Below are 24,110 nucleotides of genomic sequence, written 5' to 3'. Positions count from 1 at the left end.
GGAAACCCATAATCACCTGTGAGTAACAGCCTTATTAACCTGTTCCTAGATGGATTGGTACACAAGTCATCAATTTGCTCAGAGAAAATGCTGCTTAAATTCCTCATCCATCTTTGTCGTGTGCAATAACAGACTTCATCACTCAAGGCAGTGAAACAGGCCGTGAGTGCAAGGCGGGCCAGTGATCCGTGAGCTCTCCTTTCTCTCCTGTGCCAAAATCCCAGCCTTCCATCTGCGCAGACCTGCCACTCTCCATCACTCTTGTGTGGGGGAATGCCTGTGAGATACTGTGGCTTCTGGTTCTTCGCTGCTCTCTGCTACTCTGAGCTCACTGCCAAAGCCAGGGCCAGTACACACAGTAGGGACTGGGGCAGGTGTGCTAGATCCATCTTTCACAATGAAGGTGGAGAGGAATAGAGTGTGAGGTTGGCTTTATCTTTCCATGTTCAACTATTGTGTATTTGTCTTTTATCTTTTGTTTCTATGACTCTTTTGCTCAGAGGCATACATACAAATTAAAAAGTAGAGGTTGCAGTTAAAATTTGGAAAGGTTAGACACTAAGAAACTTTTGTTATATACTGGGACTCAGTGTGGTTAAATGTGTTGATACGGGAGATAAGAAAGAACATTCCGCTGTTCATCAGCAACTTTAAGCTATCAGCTGCTGTCTCCTTGAGTTCACTGAGATATGGTATGGAGCATAATGTCATTCATTTCAAATGTATCTGCGATCTTTGAAGACAGTATCATCTGTAAACTTCTGGCCCAATATTGGAAATGCTGTATCTCCATTCAATTTGTGTGTTTGTAGAAGACCCACTTCAGCAGTAGGCTACTTTACTTTTCCAGCGCTTCAATTTGTTTGTGTTTCCTTACAACTCTCTCTTGCTTGGTTCTACTCCTCTGCCTTTCTAATTCACAGAACTGAGACATTTGTGAAAGCTTACAGCCAAAGCCCATATATTTTCCAATAGATAAATGTTGGTTCAGAACATAACGAAGCAAATGAGGCAAATCAATGGGGAGGGGGCACACTATCCCTCATAAAGACAATGAGCATGTGATTGGGCACTGTTGTGAGAGGTGCGTGACTGATGCCCACTACAGAACTGTTTTAGGCATACGTCATTCCACCTTAGCCGTCAAACAAGTACTGTCATTTCCCAACTTTTAAATATTATTGATTTATACATTGATTTTGTTCAATGTCTGCAGCCCTGTGCTGTCTATACATGGGAATGTGGGGTTTTCTTTGCCTGGAAGTGAGTAACGCACACAGTAACGCTGCCAGGTAGAATGGGTCTTTCACATACGAATCCCGTTTAAACAACATGAGGTACAACCGATTTTCATTCACGCACAATAAACAAATGGGTGTGTGTATTCCCACCTAACTGTAGCCTGTTTAACGGGATGCTACTGACCTCGAACCTCTGCGAGAGGTGTGTAAAACATGCAAGGTCTCACACCAGTAAACCGAGCTATGAACAATCCTAGTTATGTTTAGCTTAACAGTTAGTAGTTCCTAACGTGTGTAATGTGACCTAATTTTAATATGAAAATGAATATGAACTCATGTTAATATGAAACTGCACAGGCACCCAGAGGGTTTCTACCTATCGTAGCTTTTGAACTATCCTAGCTATCTCGTGCTTAGGGAACTATCTTCACAGGTGGCTGCTGCTAGTGTGTATTAATATGAACTCATGTTAAACGCTGCACAGGCACCCTGAGGGTTTACCTCTTCCTATTATTATTTTGAGGAGATGGAACATCAGCTGGATAACTAACTATCCTGCCATGCAAATGGAACTCTGCCGTTTAATCTTTAGCTAGCTAGTTAGCTAGCATAGCAACTAGGCAACCAAGTTACACCATTTGCTGCATAACCTGAAGCAAAGTTTCATTCCTCAAAATCAGCTCACCAATAAAAGGCAGTCTTGGGTTCAGAGTGATCACAACCACAAATGGATGATGTTAAATGGCTTATAATAGTGGGACATCAGTGGAGCAAGGGCTTGTTCTGATACTAATGTAGTGAATGAAGGGGGTAAAGTTTCCCCTCCCCCTTGCCCTTCTCGAACACGTTAATTCCGTTATTGCCAGGGGATCTATTAACGATTCGACTTAAACATTTAGTGTCCATTCCTTCACAACACTATAACACCAAATTAACACTTAATAATTGCATGGTTTGATAGATGGAAATGAGGTAGCCTATGTGTGTATGTGCGACGAGAGGGTGTAGCATCTTTGCTTGAAATGCCCATCCCATACAACTTTGAAATGGCTAGTAGCGTTTACACCACAAAAACATTGAATTTAGTTTGTATTTACGTGACAGCTGATGTAACATTGAATAAACTGCTGGTAATGCACAGGTGCTTGTTTTATAAAATCACATAAAATACTGTAATGCGGTTCACATACAATGCAGTTTATAGTCGTGACAATACAGTAGGCTACTCTATTCTTATTCAATTCAATTCAATTCAATTTTATTTATATAGCGCCATAACAATACAATTGTCTCTAGGCGCTTTACAGAGCCCAGAGCCTGAAACCCCCTTAGTGCAAGCACAATGGCAACACGGGCAAGAAAAAACTCCCTGTTAGTCAGGAAGGAACCTTAAGCAGAACCACGGCACATAAGGGGGAACCCATCTGCTTGAGGTCGGCCGGGTGGAGATAGGAAGGGGGGAAGGGGGGAGGGTTGTGTGGCAGAAGGGGAAGGGAAACAACAGGTGTTGTACATAGCCTGCATTTGGTAGATGTACATAATATATATACAGACATCCAGTGGTAAATACATGATACAGACAAGACCAGTTTAGTGGATATACACTGTGCTGATAGGGTTACTATTACAGGGGTAAGGGGAGTAGGAACAGAGAAACATGTCGATGGTGGCAATAATATATATTGTATATAAATGCTAGCATAGGGTATGAGGTAGAGTAAGTGTACGGCAGTGCGGTGGCGGTGGGTGCAATTGGTCGAGGGTTTCTGCCGGTAGACCGGGTAGAGAGACTACAGCAGCGTCCCATGGCGAAGATAGTCTAGATTAGGAGAGAAAGAAAAAGAACAGAGTGAGTGGGTTATTATAGGCATTAGCAATGTGATAAGAAAGGAGAGGGAGAGGGAGAGAGAGAGAGAGAGAGAGAGAGGCTGCCTGGCTGGGTGTATGGGGATTTTATTTAGTATTTAGTTGGCTGGTGACAGTCGCAATACGCGCCGTGTGCTGTACCCGGGATCTTCCGCACTCCTTCACGGTACAACATACGCTGTCTGTAGCCCAGTTATGTTGATTAGGGGGGTATTGCATGTGTTTTAGATGTGTTTAGCTATTCTGGCATTTAGCATTTAGTTTGGTTTGGCATTTAGTTTGGTTTAGCATTAGTTATGTTTAGTTATGCTGCCATTTAGCAATTAGTTTGGTTTGGTACATATGGAGATTTTAGTCGTAAGCTTTGTTAGGGTTGCAGGGTACAACATACGCTGTCTGTAGCCCAGTGATATACTTTTTTCTTTTCTTTTTTTTTTTCTTATGTGTTCAGTTATGTCTAGTTATGCTTGCTGACTGGCTGGCCCAGCAGGTGATGGGTTTGTTGACGCAATTACTTATGGCTATAGGATGCACTAAAGAGGAATGTCTTTAGTCTTGATTTGAATATAAGTAGGGTGTCTGCATCTCGGATGGAGGCAGGAAGATTGTTCCAGAGGAGGGGGGCTCGGTAGCTAAAGGCTCTGCCTCCTACTGTGGTTTTTGATATTCTTGGAATTACAAGGAGGCCTGCACTCTGGGAACGGAGCGGTCTTAGAGGGCAGTAGGGGACAACTAGTTCCTTAAGGTAGTTTGGAGCCAGGTCATTTAGGGCTTTGTATGTTAGCAGGAGTACTTTGAAATCAATTCTACTTTTGACAGGGAGCCAATGCAGAGAGGCAAGTACAGGTGAGATGTGCTCATATTTTTTAGTTCTGGTGAGTGTACGGGCAGCAGCGTTCTGTATAAGTTGGAGGCTCTTTATTGAGTTGATGCTGCATCCGGAGAGGAGAGCATTGCAGTAATCTAGTCGGGAAGTAATAAATGCGTGGATTAGTTTTTCTGCAGCTTGGAGGGATAGGACTTTTCTAATTTTGGCAATATTGCGTAAATGAAAAAATGATCTCTTTGAGATCTGTTTTATGTGTGAGTCAAATAGGAGGTCTTGGTTGATAGTTACACCAAGGTTTTTGATGCTAGTATTGGGTGTTGGGATGCCATCGAGTGTGGATAGATGGCTAGATAGTGTCATTCTCAATTGATCGGGGCCTACAAGCATAACCTCAGTTTTATCAGAGTTGAGGAGCAGGAAGTTGTTAGCCATCCAAGATTTTACATCTTGCAGGCAAGTTTCTATCTTGGGTAAATGTACAATTTCATCAGGTTTCATGGATAGGTAGAGTTGGGTGTCATCAGCATAGCATAGCATAGCATCTTATCAGAAAATAAAGATAATAACAATATAGTCATGAATGTAAAATTCTGACAAGTGTGTTTCTTGTTTCTAATTCTGAAGATTTAACAAGCCTTGAGTCCTCCACATCAAGGCCGCTTTCTTGAGCACTGTGGTAATCAACGTTAACATTGATTGCTTGCCTGTGAGAAGCAGAGATTGAGGAATGTGTTTAATCCCATGAATGTAACAACAGTGTAGGGCAACTACTCAGTGTAGGGCCACTACTCAGTCAAATCTAATGTGTCACAAGCCCACACTCTACAGGCTTTCATCAAACAATATTTCCACAGGACCAGGCTACCATAAGAGCAGAACTAATACACCATACCAGGCAAACCACTTATCTCATCATTAAGTCCAAGCCCTCTCACATTTCACATGTAGGTGCATGGAGTCTCTCTCTCTCCGTCTCTCACTCTCTTTCCATATCACTCTTGAAGTGAGTATTAAATGTCATGGGGGGTGCCACTACACTGGCCTTCTCTTAGCCCGCGGCTGCTACATGATGTGGTGTGCAACCCTCCCGTTCTAATTACAGGAGACATAGGAGATGGCCTGTGGGGGGATATATATCCTTTGCATTCTGTGTCCTCGGGAGCAACTGTTGTATTTTCCCCTGCAGCTGTATATCATGCTCCATTGAGTGCCTGTAAAGGGTTTACTGGATGAATTCACTGTTATGGCGATGAGATGGATATGCACAGAAAATAAAAATGGATGATATTTTTAACTACAGCTGGCTTTGACTATGTGAGGATTTACATCCTTATGTTGGTCAGTTGAGTAGTTCAAATGTTCTGGGAAGTGGGAGGACGATGTAATTAAAATAATTGGATCAGCTTGGTATTACTACTTCGTTTTTTTTGTTAGTTGTTGTTGTTTTTGTTGTTTGACTGTCTTTGATTGATGTTTATCAAGACATACATTTTGCACCATCTATTCACACACATTACAACTGTCTTTCATATGTTATGACATTGTCAAATGACAGCACAAAATAAGTTAGCAGCCATGTTCAAAGAGTCAGTAGTGGCATCACTCAAACATCACCCCCACACTTCAGTCAAGCTTGCTAGCTGTGCTCCTGATAGAAGTAAACATGATAGAAACAGGTGGTCACTATACCAGACCAGGCAACCATGAAAGTCAGCATACAAGTCGGAAGGAGTTACACCCTTAGACATAAAAACTGGTGAAATCTAGCAATGAGTTAAAAGTGACTAAAACAATACATTTTCATAACAACTGGAAACAAACGTTATTGGAAAAACTGAAGATCATTTTGGTCAAGGTCAAATGAGGGAGGGTTACTAGAAGAAATGGAATGAAATCGCAAAGACATGTAGTGATTTAGTGCCAAATTTAGGATAGTGTGGCATTGAGAGAGAGCCTGGCTGGTAATCTAGTCAGGGCACATGGTTCATACTGAGTTCAAGGCCTTCGCTACGTGTGGTGTCAGAAGTGGGAGGGCTAGGCACAAAGCAAGACCAAAGGGGGCTCAGATGCTGAGCAATGAATGAGGAAAATGTGGACTGCCATGATGACCTGTAGGAGGCACTGTTGGTCAAGTTAGCTAAGAGCAAGGAGATACTTTCATTACACCATAACATTACCCTCATTGGTCTGAATTCCAAATGACAAATTAGTTTCTTTCTTTGTGCAACATATAATGCACAATGCACGACACTGAAGAAAAAAAACACCTCGATCAGATATATGCAATGTCACTGAATACACCATTCATTTACTTTTAATTACGTATCTATGTAGCATCGTTTGTCGCCCATGATAGTTTTAACGTTATCATCCAGGCCGACACAGAGATGGGCATACCATACCATTCCATGTCAACCTCGTTTAGGAATGGAATGACAGGAAGGTAGTGCAGGCCTAAACCTCAATGGTACACAGTGATGGAGTATGAAAAGGTGCCGTGCCACTAGCTTCTGTGGAGCTAGGAGGACATCAGAAGTGGCTCCAACAATGAATTTAAGCTTGGCTGGGTGGTAACTGAGTACCATTCTGAAGCCTCTCACCACCAACAACCCATTTAAATGCCCTTATAATTTCCTCTATTGCCATGGTGAAAGCCAATCTCCAAATGCCGCCAGGATGTGGTGTGGTTACTTGTGTACAACTGAATATCCTGTGTCCTAAAACAATATAATCAAAGTTAAGATATTTATTAAAATCATAAAACAATATTAATTATCATATAAGTAGTAAGTAAAACCATCAACAATTACAACAACAATAATGATAATGATACCAAAACTATGATTATATTTATAAAGTATGCCTCAAATAAAAGCACTAACAAGACAAATGTTGTTATTTGAGCTCAACAGCCAATCAAATTACAGAACCAACACTGTACGGACAACTAGGGGACCATGAGGAGCAATTCGCTACAATTATCTATGGGATTAGGATTACAGACTGGACCGACTGTGATTACAGCTGTCCGACATGTACACCTCATTCTCCGATGCCTTCAAAGATGTGTGCCCATGGCCATCTACAGGTAACAGTCGTGACAAGCTTTGCACAAGTGGATTTGGGGGTTTTCTACCATACTTCTCTGCAGATCTTCTCAAACGCTGTCAAGTTGGATGGGGACCATCGTTGAACAGCCATTTGCAGGTCTCTATAGAGATGTTCAGTTGGATGGGGACCATCTTTGAACAGCCATTGTCAGGTCTCTATAGAGATGTTCAGTTGTGCTCAAGTCAGGCCTCTGGCTGGGCCACTCAAGGACATTCACAGAGTTGTCCCTAAGCTACTCCTCCATGGTCTTGGCTGTGTGCTTAGGGTCCTTGTCTGTGAGACCTTATTTAGACAGGTTTGTGCCTTTCCAAATCATGTCCAGTCAAGAGAATTTACCACAGGTGGACTCCAATCAAGGTGTAGAAACATGTCCAAAGATGCCAGAGAGAAATGGGAGGCAACAGCTAAAGAAAAAAATCTAAAATCCTGTTTTGGCTTTGTCATTATGGTGCATTGAGTGTCGATTGAAAAATTGTGGAAGGGGAAAAAAATGAATTGAAATGATTTTACCATAAGGCTGCCACGTAACCAAATGTGAAAAAGTGAAGGGGTCTGAATTATTTTTGAATGCACGGTTCATGGACAAACACACAAGCACCTTCATATGCATACTGTTACAAACACACAAGCACCTTAATATACTGTACATACTGTTACACACACACACAAGTACGGAGTTAGATTTGTTTCATAATTCACAAACAAACGAAACGCGAGTCACAAACAAACGAAATGTGATTCAAACGAACGAAACGCGATTCACAAATGTGATTTGTTATTTACAAACAAATGAAACGCCATTCACAAATGTATTTTGTGATTCACAAATAAATGACCCCATGACATTTGTTTGCAACCTGAAGAACACGAGTTACAAATCCCTGCATTCGTCTGTCTGGATTTTTGGAACTTTCCTAACGCGTTTAGATTCACAAATGCATTTTTTCTAAATGATATTCTCTGCAGCCTATCAGATCTCTTCCAATTTTAGCCAATCACATTATAGTGTCTATGTGGACTACAAACCACCAGTCATGGTTATGGACATTGTCCGAGATCACGAGCAATGGCATCTGGTAGCTGCTCACCAAATGTTAGTGAAATATAGCTTGTTAATCTTATTAAACCAATTATCATACATGGTTGAATATTCTTGAGAATGGCAGGATCCATGTTTAGTCATTTTAAGTGTTCCCTAGGCTAACGTTTAGCAAGCTAGCTAGTCAATGTCTAACATAACATTAGCCTTGCTAACATGGATAGAGCGACGCATGCTGAATTAGTTTGCTCTCTAGCCAGGTAACATCTTACATGGGACTTTAGTGAACAGATCATTAAAACGATTTGTTTTCCAAAGCAGGGGCTGTCAAGTCAAGTGGAGGCAGCAGCACATGTTCTTGTGCAAGCCCTAGCTAGGAATATTTCCCCAATGCTAGAGAGCCGAGCAGCAGAGAGCATAGTTAGGGTTGTAACTATGGCCCCTACCATACCTAATGCCGCCAATACCGACAATACTAGGGTGAGACAGGCTATGAGAAGGTAATAAATACACAGTGCACAGACACACATAAGGTGCTTCAGAATTCTACGGAATATTAGCCTAAATTCGAATGAATGGACCATCCCAGCATTCAGATGTCTGCTATAATTTACAAATGACCAATTTCTAGCTACCAATGCTTAACTACCAAGCTACTGCCACACAATTTTATTATTTTGACATGCCACACAATTTAACCATGTAAGATGTGGCTAGAGAGCAAACAGAAAGCATCGCTCTATCCATGTTAGCAAGGCCTGGCTTGCTAAACGATAGCCTAGGAAACACTTAAAATGACTAAAACATAAAACATAGATCCTGCCATTCTCAAGAATATTCAACCATGTATGATAATCGGTTTAATAAAATTAACAAGCTATATTTCACTAACATTTAGTGGGCAGCTAACAGATACCATTGCTCGTGATCTCGGACAATGTCCATAACTATGACGGGTGGTTTGTAGTCCACATAGACACTATAATGTGATTGGCTAAAATTGGAAGAGAACTGATAGGCTGCAGAGAATATCTTTTAGAAAAAATGCATTTGTGAATCTAAACGCGTTAGGAAAGTTCCAAAAATCCACACAGACGAATGCAGGGATTTGTAACTCGTGTTCGTCAGGTTGCAAACAAATGTCATGGGGTCATTTATTTTTGAATCACAAAATACATTTGTGAATCATAAAAATACATTTGTGAATCGCGTTTCGTTCGTTTGAATCGCGTTTCGTTCGTTTGTGACTCGCGTTTCGTTTGTTTGAATCGCGTTTCGTTTGTTTGTGAATTATGAAACAAATCTAACTCCATACACAAGCACCTTCATACTGTTACACACACACACAAGCACCTTCATACTGTTACAAACACACAAGCACCTTCATACTGTTACACACACACAAGCACCTTCATACTGTTACACACACACAAGCACCTTCATATACATACTGTTACACACACACAAGCACCTTCATACTGTTACACACACACAAGCACCTTCATACTGTTACACACACACAAGCACCTTCATACTGTTACACACACACAAGCACCTACATATAGTACATACTGTTACACACACACAAGCACCTACATACTGTTACACACACACAAGCACCTTCATACTGTTACACACACACAAACACCTTCATATACATACTGTGATGGTAATTAGTTTTATACCATATATTGAAGATTCAGTCTTAGGTTTGATCAGTCAGGATTCAGGTTTATTCTTGAAGAATGGCGGCCGACCACTTGTGAGACAGAGACTTTCAGATCCATCCTCCCTCACAGAACTTCACCTCAGCATATCTGATCTATTCCTTGTAGGATTTGCTCTTAAAAGCTGAGTTTAGGGGTGTTACCGTCTATTCAAATGGGCCATGGGTGCCGGGCTCTTTGTCTCGACCTGGGGGGGGGGGAGGTGAGTCTAATATCACACCTCACTCCCCAGGTCAGCCCAAGAGTATATTCACCCAGAAACTGTTTGCATGCTAGTTAAATCCAAATAAAAGTAACAATTATTACTAGGTATAATATCATTGAATTATTGACTATGGCATATTCTTATGACCTATGCCGGTCCCTTCAACTGTTACACACACAAGCACCTACATACTGTTACACACACACAAACACCTTCATACTGTTACACACACACAAGCACCTACATATACATACTGTTACAAGTTCTGTCCTTCAGTATAGTAGGATACCTTGAAGTGAGCATTAAGTACTAAAGTACTAAATATATTCAAATAGTAAATTCAAGTAGTAGTAGTAACAGTAGTAATAGTAGTAGCAGTAGTAGTAGTAGTAGTAGTAGTTGTAGTAGTAGTATTATTATTATTAGTAGTAGTATTAGTAGGACATTCTCACAGTGTGCATTAGAATTTCATCACTCACTGACTCATTAAAACATTGTATTGGTTCCCAACCCAGTTTGATTCAACAGTCATAGACAATTGTGCAATCTGTCACTCATCAGTCTTGTTTACCTCATCTTTCCCGCAACCAAACCTGGTGTTCGGCCAGGAATGCTGTGATGTGTGATGTCAGTTGTCTTGTAGCACATATGGCTGTTTTTAAAGATGGTAATGTGTCTGCTATGCTGAGATGTGCTTGCAATGACAGTCAAAGTCAGCCAGGCTTCCCTAAGAGGGCTGCCACTGCACATGTGGAACTCAAGACTGGTGAATCATTGAGGTAGTCTGACTCACACTTTCCCACCTTGGTCTTCATGGGGTTCCTGGCAAGTAGTTCAGTAATACCCAACATGTTTTTTTCCTTGCCAAAGGTCAGGACAGGATGAAATATAAAGGGTTAGGCCCAGATCCACTAACCCTATATAAACTCTAAAAAGAGCCTCACTATGTAAGAACAGAAACCTGAAACGGGGAATACAAATGCAAGTCCTCGCTGAGGGAAATTATTTGTCAAGCAGGCTTTGTTGAGGTATCTTCAGCATTCGAAAAGTCCCCTTATTGTCAAGATTCACTTTAAACTATGTGTGTTTGTACAGAAAAGTAGATGAATGCTGCCCCCTGGAGACTACTTAAGGCAAAGACAGGAGACATCTCAAGTCTAGACCTGTTGTCCTAGTTTTCATGGGGATTATACTCAGATTGAACATTGTGACATGCAGTTAATATGTGGGTTATCAAATTAATTGTTTGATTATTTTGTGTAAACTTAGAACAAAAAGGGATTGTTCATCTCTAGCATGACTTTTCTTGAGCTACTGCGTTGTACATATATACACGTCTACATTGTGTTGAAAATAAGGCTAACGTTTATGATGTTTAAACAGAAACACAACACTGAATGTGGCCTGCACTATAACACTTGACCTACACACAATGCATGGCCCAGGTGCACATGCTGATGGATCCCAGTGTTTCCCTTGGACATGAATATTGTTGTTGCTGTTGTGTTTGGTGTTGTCATACAGTAGCCATGTGGGAAAGAGCTCCCTCCCCCTCTCTCAGCCTGTCTGGTCTGGGCTGATGAGATCAAGAGACTGACTCACGCCGTCTGAGAGGGAGGGAGACTCTGTTTCCTCTGTTTCCTGCTGCTCCGCCTCCTTTTCCCCTCTCTAATCCATCTCACATACTCAATCTCATCCCCCACCCCCACAGTCATGTCTACTCACATAAACACACTCACCTGTCCAATACACTCTCTTTCCTTTCCCTCTTGTCCAGTATCTCTTTCCACCTTTACTAGAACAGTTTGACCAGTGGTGAATCATACTCTGTTGTCTGTTTGCAAAACGAGCACCTCTAAAACAGCAGCCTATTCCTCCTAGTCCCTCATGGGACCCAACACTGTCTGATCACAGATCAGTACCTGACACAGTACCATGCTAAGTTTCTAGTGACTCTCAGTATAGGGGATCCTACTAACTGAAATCCCATCTGTTAGTTGAGTTAAGACATTTACATTTACATTTAGTCATTTAGCAGACGCTTTTGTCCAAAGCGACGTACAAGGGAGAGAACAGTCAAGCTAAGAGCAATAAAAAAGCATGGTGTAACAATAAATACTACTTTACATGAGAATTAGAAAAACAACAACCTAGAAAAGAGGAAAAAGAAGTGCAGGAATGTAACTGCTGAAGTGCAAGTTAAGCGCTAGTCAGGTGCCAGTTAGGAGGGGAGGTGCTCTCTGAAGAGTTGGGTCTTCAAAAGCTTCTTGAAGGTAGAGAGGGACGCCCCTGCTCTGGTAGTACTAGGCAGTTCGTTCCACCAACGTGGAACTACAAATGAAAATAGTCTGGATTGCCGTGCTTGCACGGACGGCAGTGCCAAACGACGCTCACTAGACGAGCGCAGCGTCCTGGGTGTAACATTAAGAGAGTTTGAAAAAGGGGTTTAGTCGGGACCTGGTATGGTGTGATTGGACTGCTGTTGCTCTAGGATGAAACTGAGTCTGAATTATCATAGGGACACTTCCATTGGTTCGTCACTAGTTTTATCTGTGGCTTTCACATGGAGGTAGAGACACTTGAGCTGACAGGACTGGCAGCACATCTGTGTGTTCTCCAAAAGGGATGCTATTAATAGCAGTGTGGGGCTGAGGTGCACCAGAGCCTCTCAAACACAGTCCCACATTGTTCCCAAGGTCCATGGGGAATATATGTGTTATGCCACTGTGTGCAGAGCATGTATTGGGATTTAGTTTTGGGGTTAGATTTTTGGATGTGGTAATTGTTTCTTTTTGATATACTGAATCTGAAGTAGATGTTTACCTAGGAGTTTTGGGTCTTTCTTGAATGTTGGTTTGTTTTATTGTTTTACTTTTCACTTTGGCGTTTCATGGGACATTCCAGTGGGGGACCTTAGATTGTCAGGTCGACTTATTCCTCCTTCATTCCATAGTGGACAAAACACCGGGAATTCCACAGATGATAATTACAGGATGAAAAGAATATGTTTGTGGTGATTTATTGTAACCCATACACATCATACACATTCCAGCACAGAGAGAGAGGAAGAAGCCAACAAACCAGTTGTATTGTATGTCTAACTGACAAGACAAATAGTCCTTAGCACAGCTCCGTGTGTGCTCTAAACCCAGAAGTGTGTGTGTGTGTGTGTGTGTGTGTGTGTGTGTGTGTGTGTGTGTGTGTGTGTGTGTGTGTGCTCTAAACCCAGATGTGTGTGTGTGTGTGTGTGTGTGTGTGTGTGTGTGTGTGTGTGTGTGTGTGCTCTAAACCCAGATGTGTGTGTGTGTGTGTGTGTGTGTGTGTGCTCTAAACCCAGAGGTGTTTGTGTGTGTGTGTGTGTGCTCTAAACCCAGAGGTGTGTGTGTGTGTGTGTGTGTGTGTGTGTGTGTGCTCTCAAATTTGTGCATAAGCAAACAACATACGAGTAGTGTGACTCATCTTTATTAACTCATCAGACACTGGAATTTATTTAAAAAAAAATATTGCATGAAAACTGACCTTTTCATATTTTTGGTCATGGTTTGAAATAGTAACAATAGTACAAGTTGGGGTCTGGAGAGATGAGGTGCATTAACATCTCTACCTCTCTCACACATGTACAAACACATTCACTCACGCAGTTCACAATCTCTCACTTAAACCTGGTCATTCACTCCAACATTTCTCTTTCCCATTTGAGAGGCATCTCCACCCTCAGTGGCCCTCGTCCTTCAAGCTGACACCTCTTACACGCTTCTTTTTAGAGCAGCCCTGAAGTTGAAATAGATTCATTCACATTCTGACCGTCTAAATTATAAAAATTGTATTCAAGAAAAAGCTCATTCTATCACAGACTGCCTTTTCTGAATGCACATTCAAAGAGATTTATACCATAATATTTCAAAGAGCTTTTACCGTAGAAAAAACATGAAGCCTACTCATCTGATGAGCTTCACAACCTGAACATGTCAAATCCTGCATCACCCTGTCATTGTGCAAGGTCAGTTGCAGCATTCAAGGCAGGGAATCATTCTGTTTCCAGAATGAAGGTACACAATCTTCTTTGTCTCTTTAATCCTGCATACTTTGATAGGTGCACAGTTTTTGAAAGTGTCTCTCCAGCATACTCAAGGCTCTGCATCTTTTCCAACCTGTCCCAGATGTGTCAGTGCATAGTGAGAGACTGCTGGGAGCTGGAGCCCTGCAAGTAACCAAGCTGCCAAGAAAATGGCACAGCAGGGGAGTCTACAAAGTTGTCCGTGTGGTTCTGGTGACAAGTGGCTTTCACCCCATACTGGTAGACCTGTCCGACACCATAGTTTGCTGGGACACTGTTGTTGTTATTATTGTTGAATGTCTCTTCACGTGGATGGCCGTAGAGTCCATGGCCCATGCACAGCTGGGAGTCTGGTGAGTACTGTACATAGTGTGGCGAGGGTGGGCACGCGGTGCCAGTGTGCAGCGATAGGTCCGGGTGGAGCTGAGGTGGCTCAGATGCCATAATGGAACTGTACGGTTTGTGCGTTTGTGGGGTTTGTAGTTCAGGCTGATGGTGAGGTATGGAGGAAATGGGAGATTGGAGGCACTTCCCCAATGGATAGCCCCTCTTCTTTACCGAAACCAGCCTTCCATTCTCCTCCTGTGTGCCGTGGAGGCAGTCCACGTGGCTACAGGTTCTTTCAGCTGTGGGTGGCGGGTGGCTTCCTAGGAAGATGGAGAGTGCAGAGATGCGGTTAATGGCTCGACGCAGTGTGGTAATCTTCGACAGCCGCTTGCCACTGAGGTCGTGGTTCAGGCCCAGACGGAGCATATTGAAGGCTTGGTTGTAGTCCAGGATTCGTTGACGTTCACGGACGTTAGCTGCTACTTTGCGGGCTTTGGAACGCACTGGCTGACTCCGCTTCTTACCAGCAATGTTAGAATTCCGCGGGTTCTGGCTGGAGCTTGAAGCACTGTCCCTCTCAGGAGAAGACTTCTTGGAGTTTCCCTCACTTCCACTGCTGTCGTCATCATGGCCCATGGGACTGCTGTCAAGCTGTTCATCAGCAAACTCGGACTCTGTGTTGCTGGCAATGCTGCTCATGGTTGGTTAAAGAGATACAAATGTCGCAGTTGGTCCTCAAACTCAGCACACAGGTACAAGCAATGAGAGCTGCTTTTCTGAGAGCCAAAGCTTTCGGCCCTTCCGGCTTGTTGGAGCAAAGAGGCTGTAGTTGTGGGATCCTCTACGTGTACTCAGAACCAGCTCAATGTCTGTTGGCACTGCCTGTTCTAAAGGTCTCTCTCCTACTTGTCTGTCTGCTCTGTGATTACCTGTGACTGGCTCTGACAGGTGAGAGGTGCTTTTAAAGGCTGACTGTTAATGTGTCATATGGTACGCTTGCCTATAAGCAAAGGTGCGTTCTGTGTTTATGAGCTCCCTGCAGGCATCTCTCAACTGCTCTGACACACTCCCACTGCTGACAGAATCTTGGCGGCTCCTTTTAACTGCTCTTCTGTTCCCTGTTGTAAACTCAGAGAAATGTGGATAGCATTTGCCAAACACAACTTTCTGTGCAAGGTTAATTGTTGTCAAGTGTTGTTCACTGTTGGCTGTTTGTTTGTTTCTTATTGTCATTTGATATTCTTGTACACATATTCATTCAGTGGCCCTCGTCCTTCAAGCTGACAACTCCTACACGGTTCTTTTTAGAGCAGCCCTTGAAGTTGAAATAGATTCATTCAGATTCTGACAGTCTAAATGATAAAAATTGTATTCAGGAAAAAGCTCATTCACAGACTGCCTTTTCTGAATGTGCATTCAAAGAGATTTATACCATACTATGTGTTTTGTCTGAACACAGTAACATAGTTGGTGATGGAAAGATAAAGTTGGAATGGATGGAAAAAGAGAGGGTGAGAAACAGAGATAGAGAGGAAGATAGGGGAGAAGTGCTCACCATTGTACAAACACCATTTAACCATTGTACAAACATATTTTCACCATTGTACAAACACCATTTCACCACTGTACAAACATCTTTTCACCATTGTACAAACACCATTTCACCACTGTACAAACACCATTTCACTATTGTACAAACACCATTGTGTTGGTAGCCCTCTTCGTGTGGGGCCTCCTGTGGGACTCTGTATATGTTGCATACTCCCATTTTGCGCCTGTGAGGCGTGAGGTTTCAGTATTGATGCATAGTAATTAGTAGAAAATAAGAAGATAAGGAAATGTACACAGCTGGGATTACAGGGTAAAACTAGCCTGACCCAGGATCGCTAGATGGGCCACAAGAGGATGGAGCAGTCGATTCAGGAGGAGAGCCGACATCTGCTGGAGAGTCTGAGAGAAACCAAGTGTGTATGTGTGTGTGTGTTTTGGGGCTATAGTGTGTATCTGACTCTGTGCATTTGACTGTTTGGTGAATGTGGGTAGTTTAGTGCAAAGTTAAAACTACACAGTTTATAGTTCCATATACCAAAGATGTTCTTGTTAGAATTACCACTATCAGACTATCATAATGCGCTTTGCACCTACATCTCTCTCGCTCTCTCTCAGCGACCCCATTCGACCCCACATTCTTCCTGAGTGAGCCGTCAGTGAGAGTGTGTGTGTCTGAGAGTATGGATGCACATCAGTATTGATGCATAGTAATTAGTAGAAAATAAGAAGATAAGGAAATGTACACAGCTGGGATTACAGGGTAAAACTAGCCTGACCCAGGATCGCTAGATGGGCCACAAGAGGATGGAGCAGTCGATTCAGGAGGAGAGCCGACATCTGCTGGAGAGTCTGAGAGAAACCAAGTGTGTATGTGTGTGTGTGTTTTGGGGCTATAGTGTGTATCTGACTCTGTGCATTTGACTGTTTGGTGAATGTGGGTAGTTTAGTGCAAAGTTAAAACTACACAGTTTATAGTTCCATATACCAAAGATGTTCTTGTTAGAATTACCACTATCAGACTATCATAATGCGCTTTGCACCTACATCTCTCTCGCTCTCTCTCAGCGACCCCATTCGACCCCACATTCTTCCTGAGTGAGCCGTCAGTGAGAGTGTGTGTGTCTGAGAGTATGGATGCACATCAGTATTGATGCATAGTAATTAGTAGAAAATAAGAAGATAAGGAAATGTACACAGCTGGGATTACAGGGTAAAACTAGCCTGACCCAGGATCGCTAGATGGGCCACAAGAGGATGGAGCAGTCGATTCAGGAGGAGAGCCGACATCTGCTGGAGAGTCTGAGAGAAACCAAGTGTGTATGTGTGTGTGTGTTTTGGGGCTATAGTGTGTATCTGACTCTGTGCATTTGACTGTTTGGTGAATGTGGGTAGTTTAGTGCAAAGTTAAAACTACACAGTTTATAGTTCCATATACCAAAGATGTTCTTGTTAGAATTACCACTATCAGACTATCATAATGCGCTTTGCACCTACATCTCTCTCGCTCTCTCTCAGCGACCCCATTCGACCCCACATTCTTCCTGAGTGAGCCGTCAGTGAGAGTGTGTGTGTCTGAGAGTATGGATGCACATCAGTATTGATGCATAGTAATTAGTAGAAAATAAGAAGATAAGGAAATGTACACAGCTGGGATTACAGGGTAAAACTAGCCTGACCCAGGATCGCTAGATGGGCCACAAGAGGATGGAGCAGTCGATTCAGGAGGAGAGCCGACATCTGCTGGAGAGTCTGAGAGAAACCAAGTGTGTATGTGTGTGTGTGTTTTGGGGCTATAGTGTGTATCTGACTCTGTGCATTTGACTGTTTGGTGAATGTGGGTAGTTTAGTGCAAAGTTAAAACTACACAGTTTATAGTTCCATATACCAAAGATGTTCTTGTTAGAATTACCACTATCAGACTATCATAATGCGCTTTGCACCTACATCTCTCTCGCTCTCTCTCAGCGACCCCATTCGACCCCACATTCTTCCTGAGTGAGCCGTCAGTGAGAGTGTGTGTGTCTGAGAGTATGGATGCACATCAGTATTGATGCATAGTAATTAGTAGAAAATAAGAAGATAAGGAAATGTACACAGCTGGGATTACAGGGTAAAACTAGCCTGACCCAGGATCGCTAGATGGGCCACAAGAGGATGGAGCAGTCGATTCAGGAGGAGAGCCGACATCTGCTGGAGAGTCTGAGAGAAACCAAGTGTGTATGTGTGTGTGTGTTTTGGGGCTATAGTGTGTATCTGACTCTGTGCATTTGACTGTTTGGTGAATGTGGGTAGTTTAGTGCAAAGTTAAAACTACACAGTTCATAGTTCCATATACCAAAGATGTTCTTGTTAGAATTACCACTATCAGACTATCATAATGCGCTTTGCACCTACATCTCTCTCGCTCTCTCTCAGCGACCCCATTCGACCCCACATTCTTCCTGAGTGAGCCGTCAGTGAGAGTGTGTGTGTCTGAGAGTATGGATGCACATATGTTGACTCAATAAATAAAGAGAAAAAGGGAAAGAAACGTTTACACACGCACTGCAATTTTCTTTGTCTCTTCTTTTAAAAATGACTTCAGTCTTCCCTTTCGATGCCACATTCTTGCTGAGTCGTGCCGTGTCCAACGTGATCTGTGCTCTGGTGTTTGGACAGCACCTCCAGCTACACGATGACGTCAACTCCCTGCGTCTGCTGCAGATATGCTTTGGGAGCAGCCCCTGGGGACTGGTATGGACACAGACATGGGACAGGAGGAGAGGAGGAGAGGAGGAGAGGAGGACGGACAAGGAAAGAAAAGGGTATAGAGAGAATGAGCCTAAAGTGGCTGATAGAGTAGAAGATTCATAAAGAGAAAAAGGGAAAGAAAGGTATGACACAAAAAGTTTTGCCATTGTCTTAAGAAAACATCTTAAAATCTTGTGCTGCTAAAACATGCACTTTTTGAGGTCTTGAGAGAGATGTTGCAGTCCACAAACTAAAATAAATACTTTTTGAGGTCTTGAGAGAGATGTTGCAGTCCACGAACTACAATAAATACTTTTTGAGGTCTTGAGAGAGATGTTGCAGTCCACAAACTAAAATGAATACTTTTTAAGGTTTTGAGAGAGATGTTGTAGTCCACAAACTAAAATAAATGCCCTTCTCATTTACTTCAATTCGTAGCCAAGTTCAAATTGTGCAACATTCACTCTGTGTAATAAATGAACATTCACTCTGTGTAATAAATGCTAACTTCTAGAGGTCAGCTCACTATATCACCCAGTCCACTCTCCAACTCGCTCCTGCACAGCTGCACAACCTCTTTCCCATGATGGATCACCTACTTGGGCCCCATGAACCTGATGATCCATACATCTGCATAACGCAGGACGAGCTGTATCTGTTATTTAGTCATATTTGCAGAGGACATGCATAAGGAGACACGGCACTTGGGCAAACTGATCCGTTGGCAATTCTGGGCAGGAGATCACAAGTAAATAACACCTTCCAGTTCGTTTGAATAGTCCCTTGTAAGTCCCTCAGTGGTGTGTGTTAGCAGCACTGTCTCCAGGTTCTGATTGGAGCTCAGAGAAGGTTTACTCTAAAGCACCTCAGTGTTCACACACTTCCTGATCCATGACCTCTGACCCCTTGCAGGATACAGTGATCCTTCCCATGCTGCACTCTGTGCTCAAGGATGAGAACCAATGGGAGAACGCCTGGACCTTTAACCATGAGCACTTCCTGAACCAAAATGGTAACTCCTAAAATAACCAAGCCTTCCTTCCTTTCTCTGCAGGTATGAAGTCACTAAGATGGCTGGCATACTGCCAGCAAATACAAGAGCTTTTGACACTTTTTTTTTTTTTTACATTGTTCAATATGTAATTGAACATTAAAAAATAAGCTGTATTTGTTATGTTTTTTTCTCCATCCAAGTCTATGTATATTGAATCATATACCGAAGGTTTTGTGTGTGTGTGTTTGTGTGTGTGTGTGTGTGTGTGTGTGTGTGTGTGTGTGTGTGTGTGTGTGTGTGTGTGTGTGTGTGTGTGTCAGGTAAGCAGGCATGTGTAGGTGAGTCACTGGCACGGATGGAGTGCCTGCTCTTCCTGGTGGCCACCCCAGAGCACAGTAACTTTGCCAACGTCCCCCACCTGTACCAGCTCATTATTACCCCCTGCTGACCAACCATGGTACTGCAGCCCAACGCCAAACAGCCTCCCCCAACCTCTTCATCTCTGAAGAACATCTTGCAAACTCTCGTTTATTTAAAAAGTAAGTCCAGGCCTAATTTGACAAGCTTGGTGTGTGTTTATTAAAAATGTATTAATATCATTGCTTAACAGAACCTTATGTTCAGCCTATTCATATATTTGTATTTCAATGAATTTTATGTTACTATTGTATGTTCCTGTGGCTGTCACATAAAATATTTTGCTCTTGTTAAAACAATTAATAAAATGATCTCTTTGCACATATTTGATTTATTTTTTCATCATTGCTGGGCTATAGATCTGGGAGTCCTCAGCTAGTGTGGTCCAGACTTTATGACGTTAACCTTCCAGCTCCCTCATCAGGTATGGTTCAGCCTCTTTTAGAACCTCGTAGAACACTTGTTTGGCTGTGGCTCCTTTCTTTTGTATCCTGGTGTACAGAACATAGTTCCGTTTCGCATCGGTGGATCTGCTCATCACCTTCTCCCGCTCTCCTGTACCCCCCTCTGCTGGAGCAGGATTAGAATGGGGTTGAAGAAAGGAGGAAAGGGAAGATGAGACTCCAGGGCTGCCTTGTGCTTAAAAGAAAAATGCCTTGGAATGTGATGATTTAAAGGTGCAGGTGACAGAAAAAAAACATCAGTAATTAAAATCCCCTTGTGTACTTACTAATGCTGAAAGTGATATCAGATATTATTCGATCTGTTGAAGTGAAACCTTGAAGAAAACCATACTCCATACATATTCATCAGGCTTGGTTCACTCCGCGTACACCTCGGGTCCACCTCTACCTGGGTTGGAAAGGAGGAGTCAGCTTTTCTCTTTCCTGAAGAAGCCAGGGGTTAGTTAAACAGTTGTAGAGAAGGGCAGAGGGAGAGAGAGTGTGTGAGTAATATATATATTATTTCTATGGTGCATATGAGATCCCATGATCATATGACCGTGGTTGGGTTGATAAACTCTATTGAACACTTGAGATCTCATGGTCATATTACTGGTAGGGTTGATGAACACTCATCAACATATGAGATCATGTGATCATGTGACTGCGGTGGGGTTGATAAACTCTATGATACATTTGAGAGCTTAAGGTCGCATGACTATATTTGGGTTGTATATATATCATTTCATTTTTACAGTTGTCATATCATATAATTTTTACAGTTGTCTCAATACCATGTCCACTTTTTCAAAACTCTTCACACAGCGGGCTTTGCAGACACACACTTCATTACATCAGTTAATCTTTGGTGTAAAATGCCTATTAAACTACTTTATCACTCAATGTACAATTAACTAAAAAACACAGACAACTTGAAGCATTGCAAAATGCATATATTATGTGTTGATGTATCCTTTACTTTTTGCACAGTTTAGTTTTGTATTGCAAAAGAAAAGAAAAAACGTATCACACCTTGTACATATTGTAATGTAAAATGAAATACATTAAATATGAAATTCAGCTATATGCCTAGAGACAGCTCCATGATACGTTTTCTGTGTTATACAGTAGAAAAAAAATGTGCAGACAATTTTCTTTTCCAGTACAGTAAGTGAATCAACAATACATGAGACTACCACTAGAAGTGTCCTGCAGCCCTAATGCTGATCCATGGTGACATTTTTTATGAACTTCACATTTACAGTACCACAACATTCTCCCTTTCCTTGAATCTTTAGAAAAAATCTTAAGCACATCTTAACCACCATTAAAATTCCCCATATTCCACAAATATTTCAAGGCAAGTTGTTGTAGAACTTTTTTGATCTTTTGGTTTGCCTGTCACAATACTGTATATAGCACTTTTTAGTGTGGCAACTCTGCCATGTGTGGTCAGTGGTACAGTGATTAGTGTTGTTGAATAACAAGTAGCTGACTTGGGTTCAATTCCTGATAATGCAAGATGCTATTGGAAGTCATTTGAAAAAAGGTGCTTGTTATAGTTGCATTTTTGGGTCACTTTGCTTCATTGATAGCCCATGACTTACATATACAGCAGTAATAGAGGGAAAATGTCATCAGCAACATCTACATCTATATTTTTCCTTCATACATGCAAATTTGTAATGGAATGTCGGACGACACATTCCGCTGGGAGATGGAGTTTATTGAGAGAAGCCAGAGCCGGGGGCACAGGGGAAAAAACACAAAACTAATGCAAGATACTAAAGCACAGAAGATAAGTTAAAAACTGGAAAAACACAGAAGAAATTTAAACTAAGGAGAAAATAAACAATCACGTGTGGCCGGAGCGTTGCACGGAAAAAATCAAACTAAACTTGCAAGAACTTAGAATGACCTGGGAGTCGCAATGTCAAGGCTGTGGTGGTGATGCAGAAATCACCAAACGGGGCCGAGGGAACAAAGCAACCTGGGACTCGCAGAATGGTGGAGAAACCGGTCGGGAGCTGTAGTGCGTGGTTTGACGAGGTCTGACAGGGAAGGGAGGAGTGTATGAGGGGAACAGGTGCGTGTGATTGTGTGATCGGGTGAGTGCCAGGTGTGTGGGATCAGGTGAATGTGAATGGAGTTGAAGTGCAGCTGGGCGTGTGAAAGGCTATACAGGGTGTGTGACTTCAAAGGGGGCGTTGCCGGAGCAGGGTTCAGCACAGGCGTGACAACATTTCAATGCAAATGCTGTACTGCACCACTTTTGTATAGTATAGTTGGTAACAAGGCTGCAAACATACAAAACAAAGCACAAAAATGAATACATTTTCCGCAAAAATTATAGTTTACTATTACATATTTTAAGTATACAATTTCATTTGTCTGTCAAAATACAGCATCTTTTCATCTACGATGACTTCAATTTTGTCTGGTTTTGAACTAAAAGTGAACTGTTTTGAACAGAGTATCTTACTCAACTAAATTGCTGTAGTTGCACAGAGTTTTGCTGGTGGTGAACATTGACTGAGATAGGTATCCATGACGGAAGAAATTGTCATTGATTGCATTTTGTATCTAAGCAATGGAAAAGAATCCACAGTTTAGTTCACATAGGCTACTGATATGGTGAATGTGCTGAGTGTTTTGAAAAAATGTACATGGTATTGGAACAAGTGTGAAAATGATTGGACAACATCACAACTTCTACATTGATTTTGCTCACTTTTTCAACCCTGCGGTTAATAATGGAAATTAATTTTTGGAAAATGCAGTAAATCTGCCAGGTAAAGCATGAGTGGTTCTCATTTTCTGGGTTTGTTTTATATAAATTGACGCCAAATGCTAGCAACATTAAGCAGGTTAAGTTCACTTCACAGGGGAAATGATGTTATCCCAAACCATTTTTTGCTGATGTTGACAAATAAATTATTTATCTTGTCTCGTGGTACTATTGCTTTGATAATAATGTTGTTTAGTTGTAGGCTATAACTTGCAGAATAGGTTATGCAAAGAATGTGACCTTTTAAAATGGACAGGAAAAATGTCTTTTTCAAAACATTCCATTGTCGTGTGGTTTACTATGTTCATTCTGTGGTCCATTATTATATTGTTTTGTGTTTAAGGTGTGTGCATGTGTTAGGTTAAGCGAGTGTTTGAGAGTGTGCACGTGTCAGGTTAGGAGAGTGTTTGAGAGTGTGCATGTGTCAGGTTAGGCGAGAGTGGATTCTGTCGAGTCTCCTCTTTCCTGCTTAGTACTCTGTTTAGGAGGTCTGTCTATCCACCACAACCAGAGAGGCATTCACCTTTACCCAAAACATGTTACCAAATGTTGAATTTAATATAATATAAAGTGGATATGTCTTCATGTTGCTTTTAGCACATTTGCAGCCTAGCAGCGAGTTAAGCGTGAGCACGATTAACGCCATTCAAAGATTGGCGGTGGCTGACTTAACAATCATACTTACATGTTTACATTAAAAGCAACATTCGGTGAACTCTTTTCTCCAAAAAATAAGTCTTGAAAGACCGCTTTCTTTATGGAGACATACCACTTACAAAATGTGG

General features: G+C 42.0%; 1 protein-coding gene across 1 annotated transcript; it reads right to left on the bottom strand.

Moving 5' to 3' along the window:
* Nucleotides 1-14,183: 14,183 nt before the first annotated feature.
* LOC105893892 (class A basic helix-loop-helix protein 9) lies at nt 14,184-15,101 on the bottom strand. Its single transcript, XM_012820357.2, has one exon. It carries the CDS (start codon nt 15,099-15,101, stop codon nt 14,184-14,186), a length of 918 nt encoding a protein of 305 aa, XP_012675811.2.
* Nucleotides 15,102-24,110: the final 9,009 nt, after the last annotated feature.

Source organism: Clupea harengus, chromosome 9 (assembly GCF_900700415.2).
Source record: "Clupea harengus chromosome 9, Ch_v2.0.2, whole genome shotgun sequence".
In the NCBI taxonomy this organism is placed as follows: Eukaryota; Metazoa; Chordata; class Actinopteri; order Clupeiformes; family Clupeidae; genus Clupea; species Clupea harengus.
This window is presented reverse-complemented; position numbering and strand designations above follow the sequence as displayed.